General features: G+C 40.4%; 1 protein-coding gene across 3 annotated transcripts in view; it reads right to left on the bottom strand.

Moving 5' to 3' along the window:
- Positions 1 to 27374, bottom strand: part of MYH10 (myosin heavy chain 10) — a 131231-nt gene that overhangs the window by 54958 nt on the left and 48899 nt on the right. For all 3 annotated transcript variants that reach the window (XM_057717272.1, XM_057717271.1, XM_057717273.1), the window contains exons 5-10: positions 27076 to 27178; positions 20504 to 20596; positions 5775 to 5838; positions 4051 to 4149; positions 1888 to 2031; positions 1543 to 1638 (exon numbers count right to left, since the gene is read on the bottom strand). In XM_057717272.1, coding sequence (XP_057573255.1) covers positions 1543 to 1638; positions 1888 to 2031; positions 4051 to 4149; positions 5775 to 5838; positions 20504 to 20596; positions 27076 to 27178 — 599 coding nt within the window. The remainder of the gene's footprint in view (positions 1 to 1542; positions 1639 to 1887; positions 2032 to 4050; positions 4150 to 5774; positions 5839 to 20503; positions 20597 to 27075; positions 27179 to 27374) is intronic.

Genomic DNA, 27374 nt, shown 5'->3' with positions numbered 1-27374 from the left:
TCTTACATGTTTAAATTTTACTGTAATTAAAAAGCTCAAACTCTTACACACTGCCACACCGCAAGTGTTAATTAACTACTACTACCTAATATAGATAATGATTTGAGAAAAATTATTTATAGACAGTTGTAATTTTTCAAAGCTTCTCATACAATTAGATTTATTTTCATTACTGTTGACGTAATAAACAGCAATGAAGCAATGACCCTGGAGCCATTTTAGCTTTTTAAAGAAACAGTTGTTTTTGTAAATGAATCAGGAAAGGAAAAAGAAGGGAAGAATGGAAAGGAAGAAAAATAAGTTAGGAAGAGAGAAAGGAAAGAAGAAAGGAAGAAAGAAGGAAAAGAACAGAGCAAAAACAAAAAGAGGGGGAAACCCTCGCCATCACGAGACATTTCCAGACTTTCGGGGAAATTTTCAAACGCCATAGTCTGTAGGGTCGTATGAAGAAGTAACAAATCAACACCATTAAAAGAGAAAAACAAAACCAGCATTATAAGCTAAAAGTTACCTTAAAATAACAAGTAGAAAACCCATCACATGATATTTTAAAAAGCAGAAACACACTTGGCTGCCTTGTCATTTCAGAAGGGTGATCTGATCCTCTTCTACCTCTGTCAAGGTTTTTAAGCAAAGTCACACTAATACACGTCTTGCTCTAAATCTTAAATTGCTCGATTTTAAGTATTACCTAACCATGTGAAAGCTATACGGAAGAAGGAGGCCCAAATGTCGATCAAAATACGTTGACTGATGGATACATTTCATGGTCCTGGAAATCCAAAGTGCTAAGATGAGGTGAAAAGGCTTTGTCAGGAAATGGTGGTCATGAGGTGTCCGGAGAGGGACAGGTCCCTTAAAAGGGTTATACAGAATTAGATTAATATTGGTTACAAAAAAGAAGGCCGATTTCCAGGGCGGCGAGTGTGATCTATGTCAGCCTTCACTGGCCACAGTGGGTCCTGCGAGGCAGGATAACGTCCTCGGGTGATGAGGCATCCGAGTCCATACAGAGACTCCTCAGTAATCTTTCGTCTCCAGACCTTCGGAAGCAGACCTCACAAGGCCTGCAAACACATTTCACGGTTCGCATACTTCTGTTCTTGACCAGTGTGCATTTTAATCCATTTTCAATATTTAAAAGCTTGAAGATTGCATATTAAAATCTAGGTTTCCACCTTTCTTTGAAAAATCAATTCTGGTTGGCAGTCCTGGGCCTATCCTCCTGGCAAAGAGGAAACTGGCTAGAACCCAGCAGCTGCAGCTCCCTTTCAGACTAGCCCTGTGCTCTCTGCAGCCGGTTTCCCCTCCTGCCCCCAAGTCCTAACGCCCTATGGCTAAGGCAAGGTCTCCACTGCCACGTCTCGCTCAGCCTGCACCCCATCCTCTTCCCTCCTTTTTGGAATCAGACTGACCCTTAAGTAGGCGCGTGGAGTCTCGTGGGAAATACTTCAGGAGGGCTTTTGTGGTTGTGTTGCAACATGTTTGTGGAGAGCACAACAGACACAGAAACAGAAGTGAAATCAGTATTCGTCAGTTTACCTGTATTTTCTGGCATGGAGGCTTGATCTGTGTTTCGCTCCTTTTTGAAAGAAATATTTCCAAACTGCAGCACTGAAGATACCACTTTAAGCATTGCTTTATGTTTGGTATAAAAAGAAAAAAATTAAGATACTGCATCAGAATGTAACAGACATATTCTAACCTATTTTGTGCTAAAAATTAAGGTATATGAAACTTTTCAGTAAGATGTGTCTTAGGATTTCATAAAATTATAGGCAGTTTCCATTAGTTTCTCAATCATTTTCTAGTTGAGGTTATTCACCCCCAACTTATAAGTCTTACGAAAACTGAGTATCAGACTCTTATTAGAGAAGTCACACGTACACAGGATCTCTTCGTGGGAGAAGCCCATTATATGCATTGCTTCCATCGTCTCCTGAAAGTTATCTTTGTCTTGCTGGCCCGGGATAGGAATATAGCCATTGGAGAGAAATCTGTAGTTATTAAATCCTTCCAGGAGCAAATCAGCTGAAAGAAAACATAATGGAACACAAGGTAATTAACAGGCACCAGCAGAATCAAGCACACCCGCACCTTGCAACTGGCCCCACACGACAGAGGAACATCTAACCCATCACCACCATGTACTCTTCCTTCCTTCATATGCTCATATTACATACACAGACACAGACAGCTCTCCATTATCTGTGCAATGAAGGAAGACGATGCAAACAGCAAACACCTCAGCAGGGGCTTCTGGGGACAGTGGTGTGCACAAGGTTATATTTGAAATCAGATAGCTGGGATATGACGTCAATCTTCCAGATAGATAAACTTTATTGTTTTCAGATTTAAATATTTTAGGCGTCTTTTCAGGGAAAGTTTTCAAACCCATACATTATGTTCCTACCTTAGCAAGGAGTTTACAGCAAACACTATGAGGTCAATATGAAGACTGCATGGGCTTAGATAAAGACTTCGATGTGGAAGGTGTAGAAGATGAACCAGGTAAATCCTAAGCCCAGACAACGCCCTGAAACCCTTTCTCCAAGTCAGTCTGTTTAGTGGCACATCTGCCTTTGAGAATGATGTCTGACACAGTAATAGCCTGACAGGGTTTTATAACAGACACCCCCACGGACTCTCATACTTCAGGGGGCCCTGAGTCAGACAGAACTTAACTGACTCCTTCAAGAAATGTATTTTTTTTTTAAGCTCTTTATTGGAATATAATTGCTTTACACTGTTGTGCCAGTTTCTGCTGTACAACAAAGAAGAAACGTATTCTTAAGAGCAGAAGCACGGGAGGGTGGGGGGGGAGTCGCAGGAGGTAGGGGGTATGGGGATATGTGTATAAACACAGCTGATTCACTTTGGTGTACCTCAAAAACTGGTACAAGAGTGTAAAGCAATTATATTCCAATAAAGAGCTTAAAAAAAAAAGAGCAGAAGCACATTTTCAGGAGAGCTTAAAATACTAAAATAGACATTTATCCCTATAGTAGATGTTATCATGTGCTTCTAGCTTTCTGTGTAACTGGCTCTGCTGTGCAGAATTTCTCCTGATCACTCCCATCCTTTAATTCTTATTTACATCACATTTAGCTTCCACTGGGTATTGCTTGCTTGCTTTTTAAAAAAAATCTCCTATTAACAGTTTTTTGTTTTGTTTTGATTCTTTACTACTGCAGAATGCCTGCCAGTCTGAAAGCCTGAGGGTTTTCTTCCCTTCAGCGTTACCTACTGTATAACCTTGAATTTTTAGTCTCTCATTGGCAATTACTCTACTAATTTGCTGCTTTTTTTTTTCTCCTTGCAGGTCTTTAACTAATTTCTGGGTTTAATGCTTCCACAGATGACCTGTGGTTAGCAAAAGCCTAGACCCCAGATGAGAAAAGTATTATTGGTTTTTATATGTCTATTGTGATATCGAGATAATATACATACTAATTCTAGAGAAGCAGCACTGACTTTGAGACTCAGAAGAAACTGGAAAGTTGTGCATCTTCTCCTTCTGACTCAGCAAAACTTCTGACCCAGAACAGAACTTTTTACCCTGTCCAGCTTTAAACTTCCAGTTTTTCTGATTCACACAGTAAATAAATAAAAATCCACACAGGCTCTTTCTAGCACTACTGGAAGCATAACATACATTCAGTTGTAAATCTAGGAATACACACATTTATTCAACTTAATTTTATTAAGTAAATTTACTTTTTCTTACTTATATATTTGTAAACGTTGAAACAGAACTTGTATGAAAACGATCATTTGTCTTCTAACAAAATTATTTTAAAAGAAAAGAAACAAAAGTACAAAAGATAATATAACACTACTCATATGCCTTCCACCTAAAGTACTTATCCGGTGGTTTGAAATTCAACTTCATTTTCATAATTTAACCAGCTAGGATTTTGGTGTGTGTGTATAAAACTACTGTTTCCCAAAACTGTTCTCTTTCTCAAAAACAAAAACAAAACAAAAAAAAAGTACTATTATAAAAGATATTCAACTGAATATAAAATAGTAAAAAGCTTTGTAACTTACACTTCAGATGCTCTCCTGCTCCAGATAACAACTGGTAAAAGATATGAAAAGTTCGCTCATCTTTTGCTTGACGAACGGCACGAGATTTTTCCAGAAGGTCTGAGCAAAGGTGGTTAAGGGTGACATTGAAAAGATGGTCCCCTGTCAGTGTCTGTATACATTTAATTCATAAAATGTTTTTTTTTTTTCTGAAATATATTGACTATCCTGCAATGAACCATTCTATATGATTGAATTCTGTAAGTAGAAAGACAAAATACATGCAATTTCTATTTCTCATTAATCTTTTAGAACCTCTGAACTGGGAGGAATTTGAAGGTCAGAGAGCTCCCGTCGCCCCACTCCACCCACCCTACCTCTGACTTGGGTTAGGTTCAAAGAACACAGCTCTACACAAGGAGCTGTGACATGCTATAAACAAGTGAAGCCAAGGTGTCTGAGGCAGGAAAAGCCTTATAATAGCAGAATTATTATCGCAATTCCACAAATAAGGAAACCAAGGCACAAAGAAATTACTCAAGGTAACACAGCTAGTAAGTGGTAGGCGCAGGTATCAAAACTTTGCTGGACTCCAAAATATACGTGCAGAACCCCTGTGCCACACACGAGCCCCCAGCCAATGCCTGCGCGTGGGAACACCGCAGCCCACCCGGGTACTGCGCGCACACCTGGGGCCTGTCTGGGCTCTCTGCGCACAGTGCCTGGTGCTCCTGGCATGTCTCTGGGTCAGAGCAGTCACACTGGGCTCTCCGAGTCTCAGTTTCACTGCTTTGCGGGAGAACTGCCTCCTTTCAAGTAAACCTTCCCAGGGGTCACCAAGGTGAACTCCGTGTGCACCATACACTCCAACTTTCACTCAGACTAGTCCCAACACATCCTCCACATTCGCTGAAAAGTACATCCACACGAACGATGCTCCCCAAATACGAAGAAACTCTAGATCTGTTCACCTGTCGTTTTCAAGTGTTTCTTGCGTATTCTGGCTCTGGGTATATTTAGAGACATAAAATACAGTTCTGAATTAACAGGAGAAGTTCGCTTTACCCCTCACCTGAGGGATAGAAACAAGGTGTTTCTGTCACCGGAGAGTGTTTAACAAGGAGCACAGGATTGTCACCTGTATCTTTCCTAACTGGCACATTATCATTCAGCATCATTTCTACTTCTCTCTTTAATCAAAGTAATTCTTTACACACCTATCATTCTTTAAGGCCACTCTATGCATGTGACATTTTTTAAGACTAGTCTATGTATTTGACCTTTCTTGCCTCTAGTTTTATTCTGCTTAATACTAACTGAAACTACTTCAACTCTATTCATTAATAAGATCTGTTTCAATGGGACATGCTCACCCCACTAGTAGATGGTAAAAAATGGGCTAACACAGCAGTAACTAAAGATGTTTCAATATAACGGTATCCACCTCAATGTCCTTACAGCACAAAAACACTTCTTGGGTCGAAGTACAGGTATCCTCACCTCAGTGGGATCCTTCACTTTCCCAGCCATGTGACCAGATCGTGACCTGGTGTTAAAAGTGAACAACAAAACACCACTCTGGAGTTCCCATTCAGTAGCTGAAGGTATCCGAACAAGTCACAATCTCTCTGGGCTTAAGTTTTATCTTCTGGCTGATGGGAGAGGTATCACAGAGAGCTGCCACGAGGCCATAGGAGGATGAAATCATACTTCATTTTGAATAATGCGATTATGAAAAAGGATACATGTTTCGATGTTGGCCCCAACGATATAGCCAGTTACATCAAAGTTGATCCGAATAAACTTGCCCTGAAAATAAATTACAAAGAGAAAACTGCAAATAAATTAAGGACACAGGAGATCTGTACACTACAATAAAACAATAAGCCAAAGCACCCTGTCATGTATTCATGAAATGCTTACAAAACTGGATCTTATATATTGCCTCAAATAAGAGAAAAGAAAAAGCCCCAACAAATTTGTTTTTTTAATGTAGGGGTAGGATAGCTTACTCTCTTCGACATAATAAAAATGAAACCCTAACCACTTAGAACTTTTTAAAAGCTCTTATAAATAATCTGAAAGATTTTAATAGCTTTAAAGGAACACTATATCCAGCCCTATAATGCTAGACTTGAAAAAAAGTGAATATAGATGATTTCCTATAAAAAGAGAAACCCATTCAAGCAAAAAAAAAAAAAAACCAGAGAAAACTTGAACAGACCATAATCACAGAAAATAATAAAATAGTTACTCCTTTAAAAATGATAGGTTGGTCTTAAATAGTTTCATAGATTCCTAGAGAATATCTGATTGCCTTACTACATAACTGTTTCAGGGAAACAGAAATTAGTGATTCTTTCGTAATTCATTTTATACAGTTATCATAACACCGAATATCCACATTAGTAAAGATATCATAAAAAAGGGAAAGCAAAATAAAAGCAAATATCTTACTTATAAATATAAAAGGCCAAATTAAATACTTTGCAAAACAAAGGAGCATAATTATGATCAAGAATCCCAGGACTGCTAAAGACCGGCACTGGCGAACATACTACAGTTATTCACCACAAGGAAAGGCCAGGGATCGGAGGGTTTTCTTTATGGAAGTGGACAAGCAGATTCTAAAATTTAAGGGAAATGAAAAAGATCTAGAAAAGTCACAACAATTCTCAGAAAGAGGACCAGAGCTTGAGGACTCATACTATTGGACTTCAAGAAGCTATAAAATTATTAAGACAGCGTAGTGTTGGTTTAAGGACAGAGATACAGATGAATGGAGCACAGTCCAGAAACAGACCATGCATGTCCGGCCAGCACTTTGACAAAGCTGCTGAGGTGATTTAACAGGGAAAGTACTAGTCTTTCAACATGTGGTGCTTGAAAAATATGCAAAATGAAACAAAAAGAACCTAGACCCTTACCCACACCACATACAAAAATTAACTCAAAATAGAAGACAGATCTAAATGCATGGGCTAAAACTATAAAAGAAAACTTTCTAAAAGAACTTGCTAAAGAAAACAGAAGAGGGCTTCCTAGGCGGCGCAGTGGTTAAGAATCCGCCTGACAATGCAGGGGACATGGATTTGATCCCTGCTCCAGAAGATCCCATATGCCGCAGAACAGCTAAGCCCACATGCCACAACTACTGAAGCCCACACACCTAAAGCCCAGGTTCTGCAACAAGAGAAGCCACGGCAATGAAGAGCCCGCACATCGCAAAAAAGAGTAGCCCCCGCTCGCCGCAACGAGAGAAAGCCTGTGTGCAGCAGCAAAGACCCAACACAGCCAATTAATTAATTAATTAATTTTAAAATTCTTAAAAAAAAAAAAAAGAAAACAGGAGAAAATCTTTATGACCTTAAGTTAGATAAAGATTTCTTAGAATGCAAAAAGCATAAAACACACAATAAAAAAACTGATAAACTGGATTTCATCAAAATTTAAAAGTTGTTTTTCAAATGACACTGTAGAGAAAACTAAAAAATGGAAGAGAGAGAAACTAGACCGGCAGAAAATATTTGCAAAACATGTATCTGACAAAGGATTTTGTTCCCAGAATACATAAACAATTCAGTATGTAACAACCCAGTAACAAGATAAACAATCCAATAAAGGGACTTCCCTGGCAGTCCAATGGTTAAGATTCTGCACTTTCAATGCAGGAGGCGCGGGTTTGATCCCTGGTTGGGAAACTAAGATCTTGCATGCTGTACGGTGCAGCCAAAAAAAGCAAAAGCAAAAAACAAACAAAAACAATAACAACAAAAAATTGGATGCAAGATTTAAACAGATACTTCATCAAAGAAGATACATAAATGGTCAATAAGTATATGAAAAGATGCTCAATATCATTACTTATTAGGGAAATGCAAACTAAAACTGGCACAGTGAGATACCACTACATATCCACTCCGTAAAATTTTTAAGAAAGACCATCAAGGACTCTCATACAACCCTGGAAAGAATGCAAAATGGTACAACCATTTTGGAAAACAGTTTGCCAGTTTCTTGTAAAGTTAAAAAGTTACCACATGACCCAGCAAGTCCACTCCTAGGTGTTGACTTAAGGGGAACGAAAGCACTGTCCATAAGAAGCCTTGCACGTGACCATCCACAGCCACTTTATCCTTATTAGCCCCCCCAAAGGAAGCAATCCAAATGTCCATCAAGTGTGAACAGATGAAGAAAGGGTGGTATAGTCACACAATGGAACACTGTGGAGCAATAAAAACAAACAAGCCAGTGATACACCCAACAATGTGGACAGATCTAAAAAACTTTGTTTACGTCATGATTCCATTTACTTGACATTCTAAAGAAAACAAAACTATAGTGACGAAACAGACCAGTGGTTATCAGCGCTGCAGGTAGAAGGAGGAGGCTGACCGTGTCAAGCTGAGAGGAAACTTTTTGGAGGATGGAAATATGCTGTCTCTGGATCACGGTGCCAGTCACAGATTTATACTCATCTAAATCCATCGAACCATACACTTGAAAGGGGTGAATTTTACTGTATGCAAAATCTAACTCAATAAACCTAATTTTAAAAAGTGATCAAGGGAGACATACAGAGTGAAGTAATAAAGGGAAAAACAAATATCGTATATTAACGCATATATGTGGAATCTGAAAATCTGGTATAGGTGATCTTATTTCCAAACCAGAAATAGAGACACAGGCACACAGAACAAACATATGGATACCAAAGGGGTGGGTGGGATGAATTGGGAGATTGGGATTGACATATACACTATCGATACTACGTATAAAGTAGATTAACTAATGAGGACCTACTGTAGGCTCAGGGAACTCTGCTCAATGCTCTGTGGTGGCCTAAAGAGGCAGGAAATCCAAAAAATAGGGGATACATGTATACGTACAGCCGATTCACTTTGCTTTACAGTAGAAATTAACACAATATTGTAAAGCAACTATACTCCAATAACAATTTTTAAAAAATGATCAAGGGAGATATCTTAGGAGTCCTCAGATAAATGCCATTTTAAAAAATATAATTAAACATCTATTCCTTAGATTTACAGTAAACATGTTAAATTGAACGTTACTTCCTCATGAAGTGCTGATTTACACTCTTCCATTTGTGTCCCCACTCCACTTGCCCATTCTTTTACCCACGACTTTAGGACTCTTCTCACCTCTCCAATGTTATTTTTTCAGTGTATAAATATTTACTTTAAGTAGAAAAAAATGATAATATGAGGTAGAATATTTATATTTAAGGAGATAATTTACTAAAGTCAAGAACTCATATGTTTTGCTCAATATTATAAGCATTCGATAAGAATTCATCCAATTTCCCAAATTTAATAAACCCAAACCAAGCCAGGAAAACGGTGAAAAGAGGTCGTATGTGGGCAAGTTGGGGAGAAGGTTCCTAACGCTGATTTCCACGAGTGAAGTCTCCCTCATGTACACACCAAGGAGCTGCCTCCCCCCTCCTCCCGGTTCTCCCCTTCACCATTTCCAAAGTGTCCTTCAGACTATCGCCCCAATCACCAAAATGTAAATATTCTGTCTCATATTATCTGAAAGCCTTGCTCTGCACAGGAAATGCATGGCTAGTTTGATACAGCTAAGGTATCATGCCACCATGATAACAGACGTGCATTCCATCAGGGGTCTGCTTCAGATGCGGCTACACCCCCAAAGTGTTCAAGAGGGAAGTGAAAAACACGATTCCTGGAGGAAGCAAAGGCATTTTGTGAAAAACAGCCTCTTAGCACCTCTCACACAGTCGTGGATAAAGTCACTCACTACATTTATAAATTATCAAAACATTGGCTAAACCAAAACAAACTCTGGACATGGGTCTAACATTTGTAACTGAGTATATGTGGACAACAGAATAGAACATGAAATTGGAAATGAGGATGGTGACACCAATACCAGCAACGCCCTCTAGCCTAAAAGCTGATCTTGTATCACCGAACTTAATGAGGTGACAATTTAAATTCCATCAGACTGTCATGCAGATCCACCTTTAACAGGCTGCTGGTGAGGACCGAGCAATTTCTTCCACAGAGAACTTGTTCATTACTTAAGTGTCACGAAATAAAAATGACAATTTGCTTGTTTGGTTAGTTTTATTTTATGTGGGGAGAGAAAGTTTTGTTTGGATTTTTTTTTTAAAGTGAGAAAAAACTTTTCCTCCTTCTCAGACAGGCTCTTTAAGTATTACTTTTATACAAATAACCAGTTTACACAAATAACACGGTTGCAGCATTGAGAGATGCTGACCCAGTGGCCCCCAACTTCAGTAAAACCATGGTGGTGCTTTTTCAGCACCTGAAGAACATGGCCTGGGCACGTCTGAAGGACTGAGAGGTGCTGCTATGGGTACAGAGGAAGGATTCCCAGAGACGGTCCAGTGGAGCTGAGTAGTCTTATAGTTTATCAAGTAGATCCGTTAGCTTCAAGCTAAATAGTAATTTAAAGGGAGGTTCTATGCTTGTTTATTTTTAAGTTCTCTTAAAATAAAACTACTACAGAGAGTAGTAGTCCATGATACACTGCAGTCTGATTTCAACCCCTAAGCTATAAGCAAATCTACTCCATTATTTTCAAAATTACAACATCCTGGGCTAACAGCTGTTCAAAGTGGCAACTACAAGCGCCTTTATTCCCTCCCGCCAACAGGTTCTCACTTCCTATTGCCCTTGCACTGTCAGAATGCAATCCTGGAAGAACACCTAAAACCTCTGACAGCCCACCCTTGTTAAAGAGAGGAAGACCTTTTTCACTCGTAATTAAATAAAACATTTTCATGTTTAGATTTACAAGCACCAATTAGAATGGTCGATCCAGTGAATCTCTTCATTTCTACACAATTTATTTACTTCCAATCACTTTCGTTTACAATTCTGCCTTCAGCATTTGTCCCCTTACAAGCCATACTGGATAAATGCTGTTCCACAAACATCACACAAGACGAAATAACAACGTCACATGGCCATTTAGTAAAACCAGAGGTCCAGATTCCTATTACAAAATTCTGAGTGAGGAAATCCTTTCTGTTGAGTGACTAACGTGGATGCCAATGGCATTTCCTTTTTGTCTTTAGAAACAGATTGTTCTTGGGACTTCCCAGCTGGTCTAGTAGTAAAGAATCCACCTTCCAATGCAGAGGATGCGGGTTCGATCCCTGGTCAGGGAACTAAGATCCCACATGCCACAGGGCAACTAAGCCCATGTGCCACAACTATAGAGCCTGCGTGCCTCAAGGAGAGAGTCTGCATGCCGCAACTACAGAGTTCACGTGCTCTGGAGCCCGTGCGCCACAACTAGGGAGAGAAAACCTGCACGCCACAACTAGACAGAAGCCCATGTGCTGCAACGAAAGGTCCTGCATGCCACAACTAAGACCCGACACAGCCAAAAAAAAAAATAAAAATAAAGATTAAATAAATAAAATATTAAAAAAAAGAAATAGATTGTTCTTGAGTTTGAGAGAATTTTAGGCTACACCATTTGAAGACTCAGTCAGAGACTTACAAAAGCAATGTCACATCATTAGAGTCTATAGCTCTGCCTGTCTTTTGCATTCATCTTCTTCTTTTCTTTATAAATTTATATATTTATTGGCTGCATTGGGATCTTCATTGCTGCACACAGGCTTTCTCTAGTTGTGGCAAGGGGGGCCCACTCTTCATTGTGGTGCGCGGGCTTCTCACTGCGGTGGCTTCTCTTGCTGTGGAGCACGGGCTCTAGGTGCACGGGCTTCAGTAGTTGTGGCTCATGGGCTCAATAGTTGAGGCACACGGGCTTAGCTGCTCCAAGGCATGTGGGACCTTCTCAGAGAAGGGATTGAATCTGTGTCCCCTGCATTGGCAGGCAGAGTCCTAACCACTGTGCCACCTAGGAAGTCCCTGCATTCATCTTCTGATTCATCTAATATTTGTGAAATGTGTTCCTCTGTCACTTTACTTCTCTTTGCCACTATGGTTGAAAACTTCTGATTTTTTATCTATGTTCACTGAAAGTTAAAAGCAGACTACAAAAATGCTGTCTGTACTGCTCCTTCATACCTTCTTGGAAGATAATGCAATTCTTTGGACAACTCAATAAGCAAACTAAGGGTGATGCGACAGGCACTGTGACAGCATCCTTCGAGGCAATCCCGATCTTCTTATTACTTTAGTTTAACATTGTTGGGAATAACTGATGAGTAATGATGACTCAATCTCAAGGAGGATGAAATAGCAAAGTGTTACAAAATACAGAAAAAATAAGATCACTAAAACCCTAAATTTTTCTTAGATTTATAAAATGGTCCAAAGGACTCATATGGTAATTATGAGAGAAAATGAGTTTTATTCTGTTTTTTAAAAATAAGTCAATTTTGTTCCTGTTTTGTGGAAGACCCTTAAAAAAGAATAAACTTCAAAAACTATCAGTCCTTAAAAAACAGAACTGCTCAAAAAAGAAACTCAAAAACTAAAATCAGGTCCTGGTGTTATAATGAGGACTAAAAGGCTTCACAAATTTTAAACAGCTGTATCATCTATACACTATTTCACTGAGTTAATAAAAATTTACTATTTTAAGAGAGAGTAGTCAAGACAATGTTATTACTTCAAAGCTGCAAAGATTACACTGCCAATACAACTGCTCAGACACTTTTTCAAACTTCTCATTTTAACACTGCAGAAAGGTTAATCAAAATCGTATCATATCACCTAATTCTTACTGAATATTTCATTAAAAATTCATTATATAGCAACATAAACCTTCAAATTTCACTAACGTCTAATTTATTATATATTTATCTACATGCTGTTTAAGATTTCAACTTCTTATACTGTTTCCTATTCCCTTTCCTTTATCACTTTACAGTAGAAGCTCAAAATGCATCAAACAAAAGAAATTATTTGGACAAAAGGACAAAGTTATCACACGGGTAATGGTGAACTCTAATAACTTTAAAATTTTAAATTGAACATTATCCATTTTATATTTGGTGAACTTACTTCTCCTTTACTTCATGGGAAAGTACAAACTGAAAAAGGAAGTTAGATTCAAAGGAGAAAGTTTTGGACTTCTGAACAGGTAATCTAAAAAGAAACGTCCCCAAATAACTGAGACACGTGATTGCTTACTTGGATAAACAAGTAAAGTCACCAACACACATCTGATTTGCTCACCAGTTCCCTAGCCAAATTGGTTCCCTTTCCTTTTCGTAACTGGCATCCGTAGTTGCTCGAACCATTACAGCTAGTGCCGGAGGAATATCTTTTGGCTAAAGGAAAAGGGCCAGGCAAAAAACAAATGAAAAAAGAGGATGGAAGGAGAAAGCCCACATGTGGGAGGAAGCAGAGTAGACGGCAGTGTCCCTCCAACCCCCCAACCTGAAAAGAAACCAGGAACTCCGAAAACAACCTACTTGGTGACTGATAAATCTTGGTTCTATTTTAAAAACACTTTAAAAAAACAAAAAAACCTTATAATGTTGAAAATTATCAACTCTGTACGCTAAGTGATATTCACGCTCAGCTATTTTACAAGACCTACCCAAGTATCAATACTTTGACAACAACATAAAAAAGCAAAAGTTCTGAACCAAGAAGAAATGCTTTACTGAATATCTCCCAAACGGTCTAGGATTTAAATATTCCCCTTAATGTTGGACATCCTGGCAAATTAGGTAAGAGGCAGGCCAGGGGATACGCAATCACTTCAGTGTTAGACAGTCTTGGGGTGGGGGGAGGGGGGAAATAAAACCCATAGGTTGAAAAGCTTTTCTCTCATGTATATAATAAACACTCTTTCAGAATTAACATTTTTATTAACATACGAATCTAAAATGGAAAACAAGCAGAGTTTTACTTTTAAGTGGGTTTGGGTCCTCTAACCCTTTAAACGTGATGTGAAGAAGCTTTCACTGAAGTCGCTGACCCTGCAGCTGATTCCCATGTAGGGTCAGATTATGGTACTCAGAGTATTCAACCAGGATTTCACCAATAAAAACAAAAAATAAAGGAAAAACCAAAAAAAGGACAAGTACACTATGTATTAATGATGCAGGATGCATTTTGATGCCACGCACGTTGCTTCTCAATCCAAGGACAGCTAAGACAGCACGTTACTTCAAGTCTGAACAGCAAAGACGGCTGCAATCCTCTCTTATGTAAAAAGAAACTGTTAAGAATTTCACCCAAAATGTGCACTAGGACAACTTGGATAATTTGATACTATCAAGAAAATGAGAAGAAAATTAACTGAATTTTATTCCTTCTGAATCAACATCGACTTTCTGGAACTTTTTCAGTGGGTGGTTACGATGTATTATAGCAATTAAACCTAGATTGTTAGCAACTTACTAGGGGGACAATGCAGGTTTGTTTCATGCTCTGAAAATACTTCCCCCCTTCCTAATTTGGTATTTAAAGTTGTTATAAGATCTGTAATTTACCTGAAAACACATTAGCTTAGATAGTGTGCTGTGTGTGTGTGTGTCAGTTTGCTCCAGGAAAAATCTCCACTCTGGAGGCAGCTATTTGCCCTAAATGGGAAAACCCTTTCGGGAAGTAATTAGCTAGGATTTAATCCCAAGGCCAGATGGCTATTTTAAATGCTTCAGCTATCTTAATCTCCAAACTACACCAGAAGCTTTGTTAATTAGTAAAATGAGTTTTCTCCTGAACTAAGTGGCCTTGTTACTTAGTAAAATGGCTATTAGAAATTCCTGGGGAAAAATGAGCGACATGAAGAGCCATGGACTGATTGGAAACACACAGCCGGGTGTCCAGGCCACAGCGAGCCCCAAGGGCTGCAGGGCTGGGAGGGCAGCCGCTGATTCAGAGGACGGGGGTTGCCTGGTGCAGATCGCATTCTGTCTCTGATGCTGTTACGTGGGCCTTGGTAAATCTCTACGGAAAGGCTCGGTGAGAATAAAGACAGAGCAGCGACTGTGTTCAATTTACCCACAAGACTGTTTTAGGTGCCTGCTCGCTAGTACCCGTGAGGGTGCAGAATCCTGACGTGCTTCCACGGTGACCTGGCAGCCGAGGGGTAGGGAGGCTATCTAGAGGCTTTATCTGGCTCTGATAATTAGAGGCTAATTAGCTACCACAAGGTACATAAAATTGGGAATTGCCAAACTGGCTTAAATCTTTGCAAAGGAGAAAAAAAAGAAAAAGAAGAAAAAAGGAAAAGATCGGCGAATATGGAAAGTGATCCCTACTAAATAAAACTTTCTGAGGGAAGATGTATCTGCTGATACAATCATTTTGAAATTGAAGTCCCTGTTTTTAAAGTTTCATTACAAGAGATTCATTTTACGTAAATCTCCTCCATCTGGAAAGCATTTTACTTCCCCATAAACAGAGAGCTGGACTAACTGTGAACGATTATTTTCATAAGGGTAATGCTCTCCCCTAAAGAATCCCCTTTAATACAAACCATACACTAGCCATCTTTGAAAGAAAAGATATTCTTCAGGAAATTACTCGTCTATATCAGATCAAAGAAATGGAAACAAATGGATTTTAAAGTTTATGGAGTTGATAGTTTCAAATATTTTCACTGCAGGCATGTGGCTTGTAAATAATGACTGCACGGAATTCCTCTGTACACACAACTCACCTTTTAACATCAAGTCACTCTTTCACAGTCTGATGTCCAACACCAATCCCAACCCAAGGCCTGGCCTGGCCATGGAGCCAGTGCCTCCCACGTACCTTCTGTCCATGCTTCTAAAACTGGGGCATGCACACTACAGAAAACAGTATGGAGGCTTCTTAAAAAGCTAAAAATAGTTACCAAATGATCCAGCAGTCCCACTCCTGGGCATACATCCAGAGATGAAAACTCTAATTTGAAAAGATACAATGCATCCCAATGTTCATAGCAGCACTATTTACAATAGCCAAGACATGGAAGCAGCCTAAGTGTCCATCAACATACTCATCAACAAAAACAATGGATAAAGAAGATGTGGTATATATTAATAGAATACTACTCAGCCATAAAAAGGAATGAAATATCGCCATTGCAGCAACATGGATGAACCTGGAGATTATCACATGGTGTGAAGTCAGAGAGAGAAAGACACATACTATATGATACTGCTTACAAGTGGAATCTAAAAAATAATACAAATAAATTTATTTACAAAACAGAAACAGACTCAAAGACATAGAAAACTTATGGTTGCCAAAGGGGAAGGGTGGGGAGGGATAAATTAGGCGTATGGATTAACAGACACACACTACCATATATAAAATAAACAAGGATTTAGTGGGGACAGCACAGGGGACGACATAGGTTAATATCTTGTAATAATAACCTGTAATGGGAAAGAATCTGGAAAAAATAGATGCATGTAATTGAATTACTTTGCTGTATACCTGAAACTAACACAATTTTGTAAATCAACTATCCTTCGACTAAAAAAAACCGAAAAACTACAACAAAAAACCTGGGGCATGCATATTCTCAGAGAGCCTGGCCCATGCAACACGCCCCCTGCGCTCAACTGTACATGATGGCAGGTCGTCAGAAATACATTAAAGTTAAAACCCAAATGAAGGTGAGCTCTGTGAGGCTGCGGACCTTTGTTCTGTCCACTGATATATTCCCAGGGCCTAGAGGAGTATCTAGCCCTTAGTAGGCAACCACACTGTAACTGGATTCCACAAAGACACACACCTGCTAAGTACTTACACTCAGGATCCGCAGAGCAAGGTGGACAGGGCCCCTACTGTCAGAGACCTTACATTCTAGCAGGAGAGGGACCACGGATCAGCACAGGCTGACCACAGACTGTGCTAAGTGCTACGAGGGAAAGCAGAAGGGCCCTGGGAGAGAGCACACAGACGGCTTGAGATGACGGAATTTAGAGGAGGGAGGAGGAGGAACGTGGACAGATTTGAAACGTGCTCTGGAGGTGACCCACAAAATTCACTGCTGGCCTGGACACGGGCCATGGGAAAAGGCTCAATCAAGGATGATTCCTCGGTATTTCGTGTTTCTAGGTTTTGTTGTTTTTATTTTGTTTTAAGCTTAAGCAACTGGGTGACTTAATGGTGACCTAAGAAATTTTGAACAAAAAAGTTCCATCTGGAATATGTTAATTTGAGAAATCCACTAGACAGCCAACGGAGACAACAAGTAAACAGCACAGCGTCCGGCAAACAGTAGGTGCTTAATAGTTAACAGAAACGCACAACAAAAAAATCTAAATTTTGTAAAATTTAATTCGAAAATGAGTCTACACGGACTACTCTCTAAGCCACAGAAGACTGTGAAAGGGTGTTTTAACTAAACGTGGAATGCGAGTCGATCAGCGGAACTAACTACTTCACTATTTCTTACGGACCCACTAAAGTCAACTTCTTGTTGTATTGTGCAATTAACGTCTTATGATAATAGGAGCTGGCTACTAAACTCTTTCTTTAAAAGAAAGACTATACTTATCAACATAAAGTTGACTTTCTAAGAATTAAAGCTCAAAGTCAATAATTTAAAGATACATTTGTTTCTTGGTTGAATGAATAGCTACGTCTAAGAACACTGCCTTAATCAAAAATCTTTTCTAAAAAGAGTAGCTTTAATATATTAGATTGAGCATACTTAATGATGATTACTCAGTAGTACAAGCACTTTGAAAGGTGGAACATCAGCTGAATCAGAGTTTGTTGAGAATTTACAGTGAATGGGTGATCCTTGCTAGAATCAGTCTTACTAGGAAACAATCTAAGAACTTCTTCCCACCAGTAGAATGTAAAACAAGGTCCCACCAGAATTACTTATATCAACCTTTGGAAGAGGATGTATCAATAACAAGCACTGAGGAGACTTAAGTACAGTAATTGCTTTGCAAATGAATTTCAAAAAGTGATTACCTTAATTCAGACTACCATTTAAAGGAACAAACTAGAGCAGAGTTTCTCACCGTCCACTTAACTGACATTTGGGGGTAATTCTGTCTGGTGTGGGGCCTGTCCTGTACACTGCAGGGTGCTCAGCAACATCCTGGCCTTCACCCATGAGACGCCAAATGTGGGATCCCCAAGGGGCCCCAAATTGAGAACCACTGATCTAGAGTAACGCAAATTACAGGTTACCAATATGGAAATCTAGTGATCTGTGGTAGCCAGCTTCCAAGATGGCCTGAATAACCCCCACCTTCTGGTCCTCCGCCAGCTGCCATGTCATGGGCAAGCCCCCCTGCAGAGTGGCCACTGAGGTGTGGAACCCGAGGAAGCTGGGAAACTCCTGCAGCCTCAGCTGGCCTCCAGATGCCGTGGCGCTAGCCCGTCACACGGTGATGACCACCGCACGGGAGACCCCGAGCCAGAACCAGCACACAGAAGCGCTGAGACAGTGACTGTTCTATGTCACTAGGTCTTAGGGTAATTTGTTACACAGCAGTAGAGAACTAACACAGAATGACACGTTTAATCCCTCCCAAACACAAAAACCCCAGCAAATGAATCCTTACCACTTAGTAACAGAATCACTGTATCCTTAACCAAAGGACACACAAGACTGGTTAGGAGCAGTTTATCTTTTCCAGGCAAAAATGAGACAAATGGGCACCAAATTCTTTCTCTTGAATTTAGAGAGTGGGGTTTGCCAGGGCAGGGGGAAGGGGGATGATCAGAATAGACTGGTAACTTGATTTCTGTGGTAAAATAAAACATTTTCCACTAAGAAGTCCTTGAAAAGCTTCAGGGAGACTCACATACCAAAGCCGGTAGCTCACTGGGCCCCCATCCCATGACACAGCCGCTAAACACAGGGCTTTGGGGAGAGACGGTTTCAGATTTAATTGTGGCTCCAGCTCAGGGCTGATCATCCACAAGATGACGGAAACTAGACGCAGCTCAGTTTCCCCAGATCCAAGGTCATGGCCATGCTTCCCACTGACACGGCACATGTGTTACCCCACTTTGTACAGAAAAGGCTAAAATAATTACTAAATGAATCTGCATAAGTGAATCTTCAGATTTTTATCTTACTAGGAATAAATAATATTCCAAGCAAATAGGTCCGCACTCCTCACATAACTTGGAAAGTCGCTTGCACTTCCGCTAGCTCTGACGGTGCTGTGGGCTGAACTGTGTGCCCACCCCTCCCCCTCCACAAATTCATATGTTGAAATCCTAACCTCTAGCAGTTCAGAGCATGACTGTGTCTAAAGAAAGGATCTTCACAGATGTAATTAAGTTAAAACGAGGCCACTCGGGTGGACTGACTCCAACATGACTGGGGTCTCATAAGAGAGAAGAACGGACACAGACACGCAGAGGGAAGGCCACGCGAATTCACAGGAGACAGCCGTCCTCAAGCCAAGGAGAGAGGCCTCGGAAGAAACCAACCCTGCCAACACCTTGAGCTCAGACTTCCAGCCTCCAGTGGTGAGAAAATACATCTCTATTGTTTAAGCCACGCGGTCTATGGCGCTGTTACGGCAGCCCGTTAAGGCGTACAGAGGGTTACCCGGTTACCTTTGTATTTACTGGGTCCTCTGTGAACTTGTGGCCTCTCCTAATCACAGAAACCACATCATCAGAGGATTAACGTGCAGACCACGACTTTACATTCCCAGAGTAAAGACTGTCACAGTGACCCTGATTTCCAGCAACTGCCCATCAAGGGCAGTTAGAATTGAAGTCTCTGATTCTGGCCTTCCTAACTCTAACCAAGATGTTTAACACCAGAGGAGGGAGGGAAAACATAGAAGTAACTCGAGTGACTTAAGTAGAAATAACAGAAGTTGAATGACTGCTATGAAACTGTCAACTCTGAGAAGCTGGCAAGGGGAGGACCATGTCCTGTAAGTAGCACTGATCCGGCTGTCACTCGGGATGACGTCCCCAGGCTAGCTGTGAGAGCCGGTCAGGCTGAGGGAGAAAGTAAAGCTTTCAGTGAATTCAGAGAGTCGAACGCTGAGAGGAAGTTTTTAAAGAGGGTGACAGCAGCGACAAATTATTCTGAGGTCCACATCACACAGAAACAGCAGGTACCAAGAGAACAATTTACCACATCAAATTCCAACTTGGCTTGTTGAGTGTTTCCTGTGCCCAGTGCTGTGTTAAGTACTCAACACGCATCTCATTTAATCTCCACGCCAACCTCATAATTACATATCATCCCCAATCAGAAATGAAGAACTAAGTTCAGAGAGGTTATATAATTATACATCCTTAGAATAACACACACCTATATATATATATATATATATATATATATATATATATATACAGTAAACATATTTAAATTACTTTCCCATTTTTTCCCTTTTTCCCCCTTTTTCTTGTGCTTTTTAAAACATGACTACTAGGAAAATTTTAGTTACATGTGACTTGCGCTACATTTCTATTGGACAGCCTGCTCCACACCACATCTATTCAGAAGGAAGGGACTTGATGTGCTTAATTATAGTAGACATTTAACTAGAAATCTGAGGAACTGTTAAAGTTTCTCATGCTTTTAAACTTACAAAACGAGATGAGTTATCATTTTTCACAGTCTTCGCGTTTCCAAATGATTCCAGAATTGGATTTGCTTGCAAAAGCTGCCGTTCAAGTTCCCCCTAAAAGATATTACACACACACAAATAAAAGCAAATATATGTTAATCTAATATGTCTATTCCAGTTCTCAGGGAAAAAAAAAAAGCAAAACCACACACTGCCTCTTTTCCTCAGTTTTTTTCATTTTACTTGTCATCCAGCAAACTTTGTTGTTGGCTTCTTATTCTTGGTCTTATGGGCTCTACTACAGGAAAAAAATTAGCATCTATCATGTGCTCACAAGAAGAAAATGTCACATGAGCAGAGATAGTAAATTTAAGGACAGGGCACATAAATTAAGTGGAGAATTTTTAAAATAAACTGGTTTTCATGAAACAAAATTTAGCATGATACTTCAATTAAGAACATATTAATACTTATACTTCTGCTTACTTCTACTTTGCCTTGTTCCCAAGATTTAAGGCAACAAATTCTAATAATTTCCACTGTACTGGTAATAAGACTTGCCATTTTTCCAAGGGTTTCATGTAATACCTTAATGATGTAGACAGGGCAATGTCCTCATCTCCAATTTCAGGGATGACAAAGATGGCGATACTCCTGAACTCTTGCTCAAATTTAAAAAGCTAAGTGTTTCGTATTTGCTATAATGTATGCTTTTCCAATGTCCTTACTTACATGCAAATAAGCTATAAAACAGATTTTACAAACAAAAGATGTACATACATGAATATGTGCTTTAATCATGAAATACAACTGAAGGCTGCATGGGAATGCCTGAGGCCATTTCTGTGTCCCTGTTATGTAATTTCAGAACTACACTGTAGGACTTACATAAATCTGCTCTTTCCAAACACAAATCTTACCCCTATAATATTTTTAAATCCCCACAGTATACTAAGACTGAAAGAAAAAAAAACAGTTAGCTACTGTGATTCTCTAAGCAAAAAAGGAGTACAAGGAAGCTCACAACATTTTGAAATTAACGGCCACTTGCCACGTGATGTGTTACGCTATCAACTACAAAACCAGGAACAAATCTATGCCACACATGCAGTCTCAGTATCTAACTTGGGTGTGGCTGGACGTTAGGCGGTGAGGTTCACCCTGGTGAAAGGGTAGGGAATGTTCCTGAAGCACGTGACCCAGGCAGGGGCTGAGCTCTTACACATCTGCTCTAGAGCATCTATCTGGATTGTCCAGGTTTTCCCAGGTTTTATCTACAATTGTGCTCAACTGAAACCACTCAGGGACTAGTCCTGCCACGTGAACGTCATGACACGGCATCAGCGCATGTGCTCGGCTTTAAGGTCCCTGTATAGGAGACCTTCCCGTTTACGGACTTCAACACACCAGACTACTGCTGATGTAAATCTTCCTAAACACTCCATGTCATCCCAGCTTCTTAAATATGGTATCCTGAACCAGTTTTAACGGCTGAGAGTCATCACCAAGAACGGCAGCCACCGTGTTGTGACGTAGCAGAGTGCCTTTCCCCCGGAGGTCAGTGTTCACAGCCACCACTGTTCGTGATGAACATGTCTCGCAAAGCCCTTGGTGCACTGGCTCTGCAATATGATTTGGGCTCTAGAATCCCTTAACCTCACTTAATCTGTGTGATCAGGGTGTAGAAACTGTCAGAAAAACCCAGACTTGATGAGTAGGGCATTGCCTTTACCTGACACATCTACAGCTAGATCAAGGAATTAGAATACAGATTCCTTAAAATTACACACTATCCTACCAAATCATAATAAAGATACTTTCAATAATCTACCTTTAAAATATTTTCCTAAACTTGGAGGTAAAACAAGTATTGTATACTTCATTTTAATATTACCTAGACATGGCTTCAAGAATTCTTTGGGTCAAGTTTAAAGAGTCTTTTCTCCTTAGTGTGTGTGTGCGTGTGTGTTGCACACACGTGTGTGCATGTGATCCACTGATCCTGATTCCATTCTTTCTTCTGTTGGCTTAAAGGCACTGGCTGTATCCCCTGCATGAGGTTAGTCAGTATCACGCCAAAATGATGCTCCGTGAATGTCTGCTGAATGGATGGGTACTCAGAGGTCTGAAGACATACTAGTAGTATTTTGGGAGGGGATGGTGGTGAGCCAGAGGTGGCAGTAAGATTTGGGTTAAGGGTCCTCAGTCACTGTGGTAACTACAGACTTGGGTCCCTGCTATGGGGGCCGCTATGTTAACAGGAATGTGGTGGTACTTCCCTTCCAATGGATTTTTGACATCACTGAAACCAAGTGAAGATCTCAAAAACTCATAAATCAATCACAAAGGGCTTGAAAAAAAGCTAATATTATAAAACACACAAAAATGATCTTTAAGTAAGAAATTACTGCTAAATTTGATCATTTCCGCATTGAATAATTTCACATTTAGATAAACAGTGCTAACAGCTCTCAACCAAATTATGAAGCCATTTACAAACCATCAAGGGGCAGTGACGAAATGCTAACCTTTCCGTTGGAACTGGACGGGCAATGTTCCCTGTTTCTATTCTATACGGCAACGAGAAATGTCACTTGGGAATATGGGGAAAAGAAATCAGCGTTAGCTATTTAATTTTTAAAGTTCTAAGTATTTAGAATTCTATGATGCTTTAAAGGTTTATCAATCATGATGAAAACTATATCCTTGTGTTTATTACATAAGGTATTATATACATGTGCTATGTGACAGATGTAAGATGGGCTTGAAACTGGTAAAAAATATATACCTCTTTCAAAACTCCAGTTCAGCCAGCAAGGTGACTGGGGCTGGACTCTTGCTACCCCTTGTAGGTCTGACGGGCAAAGCTGCAGGCGTCCCACTGACCACAGAGTAGGGCTGGAAGCTGGCGGCAGCAGCCAGTCACCTTGTTGAGAACCAGACTCTGATCTCGACTGGCGGGGTCTAATTTCTGTGCTTGCTACCTGCTGTCTATCATCTTTTGTCTTAGTTCAAGGCAGTTTAGACCAGTAGATACAGAGTCATCCGGAAGCTGCCATCTGGATGTGGATGACTCGGGAGTCAGCAGGGAGGTGGGCTGCCTTGAAGGGGTCATTCCCAGGTGATGGTCAAGTTTAAGAAATTAGTCGTCCTCAGATCTGCTTTGAAATTGCACCGTGTCCAGGCTTCAGAGTGGCCCTGACACTGTGCCAGACATCGAGGGTGTGTATCAGTGACCTACATGAGGGAACATGGTGCTGGAGTTGTACCTGCAGGTGTCCGGGGCATTGAGCCAAACAAGGACTCATTTTGTTATAACAAGTTTACAGGTCAATGTTTTACTTCTTAAATATTGTGACCTTAGTTTTGAAAGTTTCTTATATTTGTTCACATTTCTACAATGAAGATTAAGTTATAAGGTAAACATAAAACAAGTGATCACTTCACACTGCTAGGATGCGGCCTGAATAAAAAGACAGTGACAAGTAAGTGTTGGCCAGGATATGGAGAAACCGGCGCCCTTACATTGCTGGGAATGCAAAGTGGTGCAGCCTCTATGAAAGAGTCTGACAATTCCTCCAAAGGTTAAACAGAAAGTTACCAGGACCCAGCAATTCCACTCCTAGGTATACACCCAAGAGAAGTGAAAACGTAGGGCTACATGAAAACGTGGACACCGCAGCGTTATTCATAATGGCCCCAAAGTGGAAATAATCCAAATGTCCATCAAGTCATGAGTGGATAAACAACCTGACAAACAATGTAACGGGGTATTATTTGGCCATAAAAAGGAATGGAGCACTTACACATGCTCCAGCATGGGTGAACCTTGAGAACATTATGCGAAGTGCAAGAATAGTCACAGAGAACCACGTGTTATATGGTTCCATTCATGTAAAATACCCAGAATAGGCAGATTCAGAGAGACAGGAAGCAGATTAGTGATTTCCAGGGGCTGGGAGGACAGGCGAGGTGATTCCTAATAGGTAAAGGGTTTCTTTCTGGGGTGGTGAACATGTTCTGAAATTGACTGTATAATAATTGCCTAAATCTGCGAATATACTAAAAAAAAAAAAAAAAATACCCACTGTACTGTACACTTTAAAAGGGCAAATTTTATGGGACATGAATTTAAACCTCAATAAAGTTGTTTGGAAAAAAGAATGTGCAAAGAGACAAAGAACCACAAAATCAGGAGCCTACAAATGACTTCCCCTTTATTTTTACAATTCATGCTGCTGTGCTAGCAGTTTATACAAATGGTTCCTGGGAATGCGAGTAAGTTTTGTCTATAAAGTTCAATGTAAATTCAAAAACCAGTGACATCAAACCAAGAGAAACACTGACCTTCCAAAGTATAACCATTACTTTAGGGAAGCCATCCTGAAAATGGGGTGAGGAGGTCACGCCTAGGGGCACCCAGGGCTGTGGGGACAGAGTTCTCGACATGACCCCCCCCCCAGGGTGTGACCAGTCCCTGCACTCAGGAGTGTCTCATGTTCCTCAGGGGTGCTGGGGAAGAAAAATTGAGAACCAGCAGTCTTTTCATGTTTCTAGAAACATGGCATAGCTACCACTGGACTAGTATTACAGGAACCTGGCAAAAGCAGCGTGGAAGATTCTGCGCAGAATGAGCACATGCAACAGGACATGCAAATCAGTAACGATGGTGCAGCACGGCCCAGAGAAGCTGACGCCTTCTTGGAGGGAACCTGCTTACAGGGGTTGATCTGACCCAAAGTAAAATCTAGGGGAAGGCATGCTACTCACATACAACAGAAATCCACTCTGTAGTTTAAGAGGACATCGAAACAAAATGTTAATGACAATGATTTACGTAATCCACAGAGGACTTGGGAAACCTGAATCTGCGGGTTAATTATTTAACACCATTTTGCTAGTGATCTAAGTACATATTAAAAGGTCATTTAGCATGGACTCCAAAGCACAAAGAAAAGCTGGTCTAGAGAGGTCTTTAACTGTCAAAGAAGCCTTTAAATATCATCTCGGATAACAATTATTTCACTCATCCTCCCAATGCGTGTCACTGGTCTGGTCTGTGGCTAAAAGCAAAAGGACATCCTGGGCCTTCACAGGTACGGCACAGCTTTAGTGTCTGCGAATTTAAGGATTCTAAAAAAGATATCTGAAAAATCTCAGTAGCTGGGACTATTCCTTTAGATGCTTTTGAGCGTTTCTTTATATTAACATGTCATTTTCATCTCATTTCTTGCTTTATACTTGCTTTGCACCACTACGCTTGTGGAAGCCAGACGTTGCTAGGAATGGGACGGCCACGTACAGACGCCCCATTCTGTCCAAGGCACGTGGCCCAGCTCTGCCCTCCCTCTCCTCCCAGGTAGCCGGAAACGCTCCGGTCCATGGGTTTTTCACGTCTATGCTCTGTGGGGCTAAAAGGCGGGCATCTGATAGTTAGGAAGAACGACATTCCTCTACTACTTGCCCTGGATAAAGAAGATTCTACATTTATATATTAAATACAATGAGGCTTTTGGGTTGAAAAACACTTACTGGGCCCTACAGTGTTAACAGATTAGAAATTTTTAAGGTTGCAGCTTTTAAAGCTGCAGCCCCAAATTCAAATTTTAATGTATGGCATGAAGTTAGGTTTCCATGTGTTTAAGAAGTATTAAAGTAACTCCACCTGTAATTGACACATGAAACCCTAAATTTATGGGCTTCATAAACATATGGTTCAATGTCATGACAAAAGGGTAAATATTAAAATTCCTCTAGAAAACAAAGGTAAAGCAAAATGGCATGCTGCTTCTCAGGAAAGAATAAGCCTCAAAGCAACACAATTTCAAAATTAAATATTTTGCTCACAAGATTTCAATCAGAATTAATGGTATTTGTTTCTAGCAGAGATTCAATCTAAACACAGAAATTGGTGCAAACACTGAAAACTAAGAAGCATAAAGAGAAGCACTTGCCTGGTGTTTCACTGGTTTGGGTGATTCCTGCTGCTCGTTACAAACAGACAAACGCAAACGTTAGCAAGTTCGGGCCTTTCCCTAGCAGTAAAGTCACATCCAAAGCGCCAGGTCAGCGTGCGGCTTAGAACGGTGACCGCTGGCGGGGCTGGCGTCTCTCAGGGAGGGTGGACTACCACTTCCGTGAATCTACAGGTCAAGGATAACGGACGTTCCCATTCTAGCCCCCTTCCCATCATCAGCTCTCCCCAGATTTCTACCCTCCCCTCAGGCTGCTGCGGCTGGCAGCTCTGGAAGTTCAGAGAGGACCGCTGAAAATACCTGAGGATCTTCTTTTGGTGGAAACTAAGAAGTCCTCCTACGCACTGCTCACCGGTTTTTAACAATCCTTACTACAACTCTGCAAGAAATCAGGCTTCGGGCTACAACCGTATTTCCAGTCTGCCCTGTTGGAATCGCTAGTTACTAGCAACTTTCTGATGTCCTAGCTCCCTCCTTGCTGGGCAGGGGGTGGCAGAGACAAGGGCGCGGTCCATTACAGCAGCACACTCGGTGCGCGGGCTGTCTTACTCTTGTTTCTGAAATTACAAAAGAATAAATCTAAGGGTTTTAAAAAACAACAGCAGAACAAAAACTTACAGGAATATTGTGGTCCTTTCGTCCTTTGTGTGAAGAAGCGACATGAGCAAGGTACTGAATGACCTTCTTAGTATTTTCTGTCTTCCCGGCACCCGATTCACCCCTGGAAGAAGTATTAACATAGACTGCTTTACAGAAAGCGTAGCACACACATTCCCAAACTATAATAGACAAAATTAAACTGAGTTGGAACAAGAATTAGTAGAAAGTAAAAAGAGAATAAGTAGAGAAAAAGAAAAAACAAAAACAAAACTACCACCAGTAGTTGGAAAATTATTATTTTTAAACGGTGTAAATTA

Source organism: Hippopotamus amphibius, chromosome 17 (assembly GCF_030028045.1).
Source record: "Hippopotamus amphibius kiboko isolate mHipAmp2 chromosome 17, mHipAmp2.hap2, whole genome shotgun sequence".
Classification (NCBI taxonomy): Eukaryota; Metazoa; Chordata; class Mammalia; order Artiodactyla; family Hippopotamidae; genus Hippopotamus; species Hippopotamus amphibius.
The sequence above is the reverse complement of the archived record's forward strand: the minus strand, read 5'-3'. Positions and strand labels throughout refer to the sequence as shown.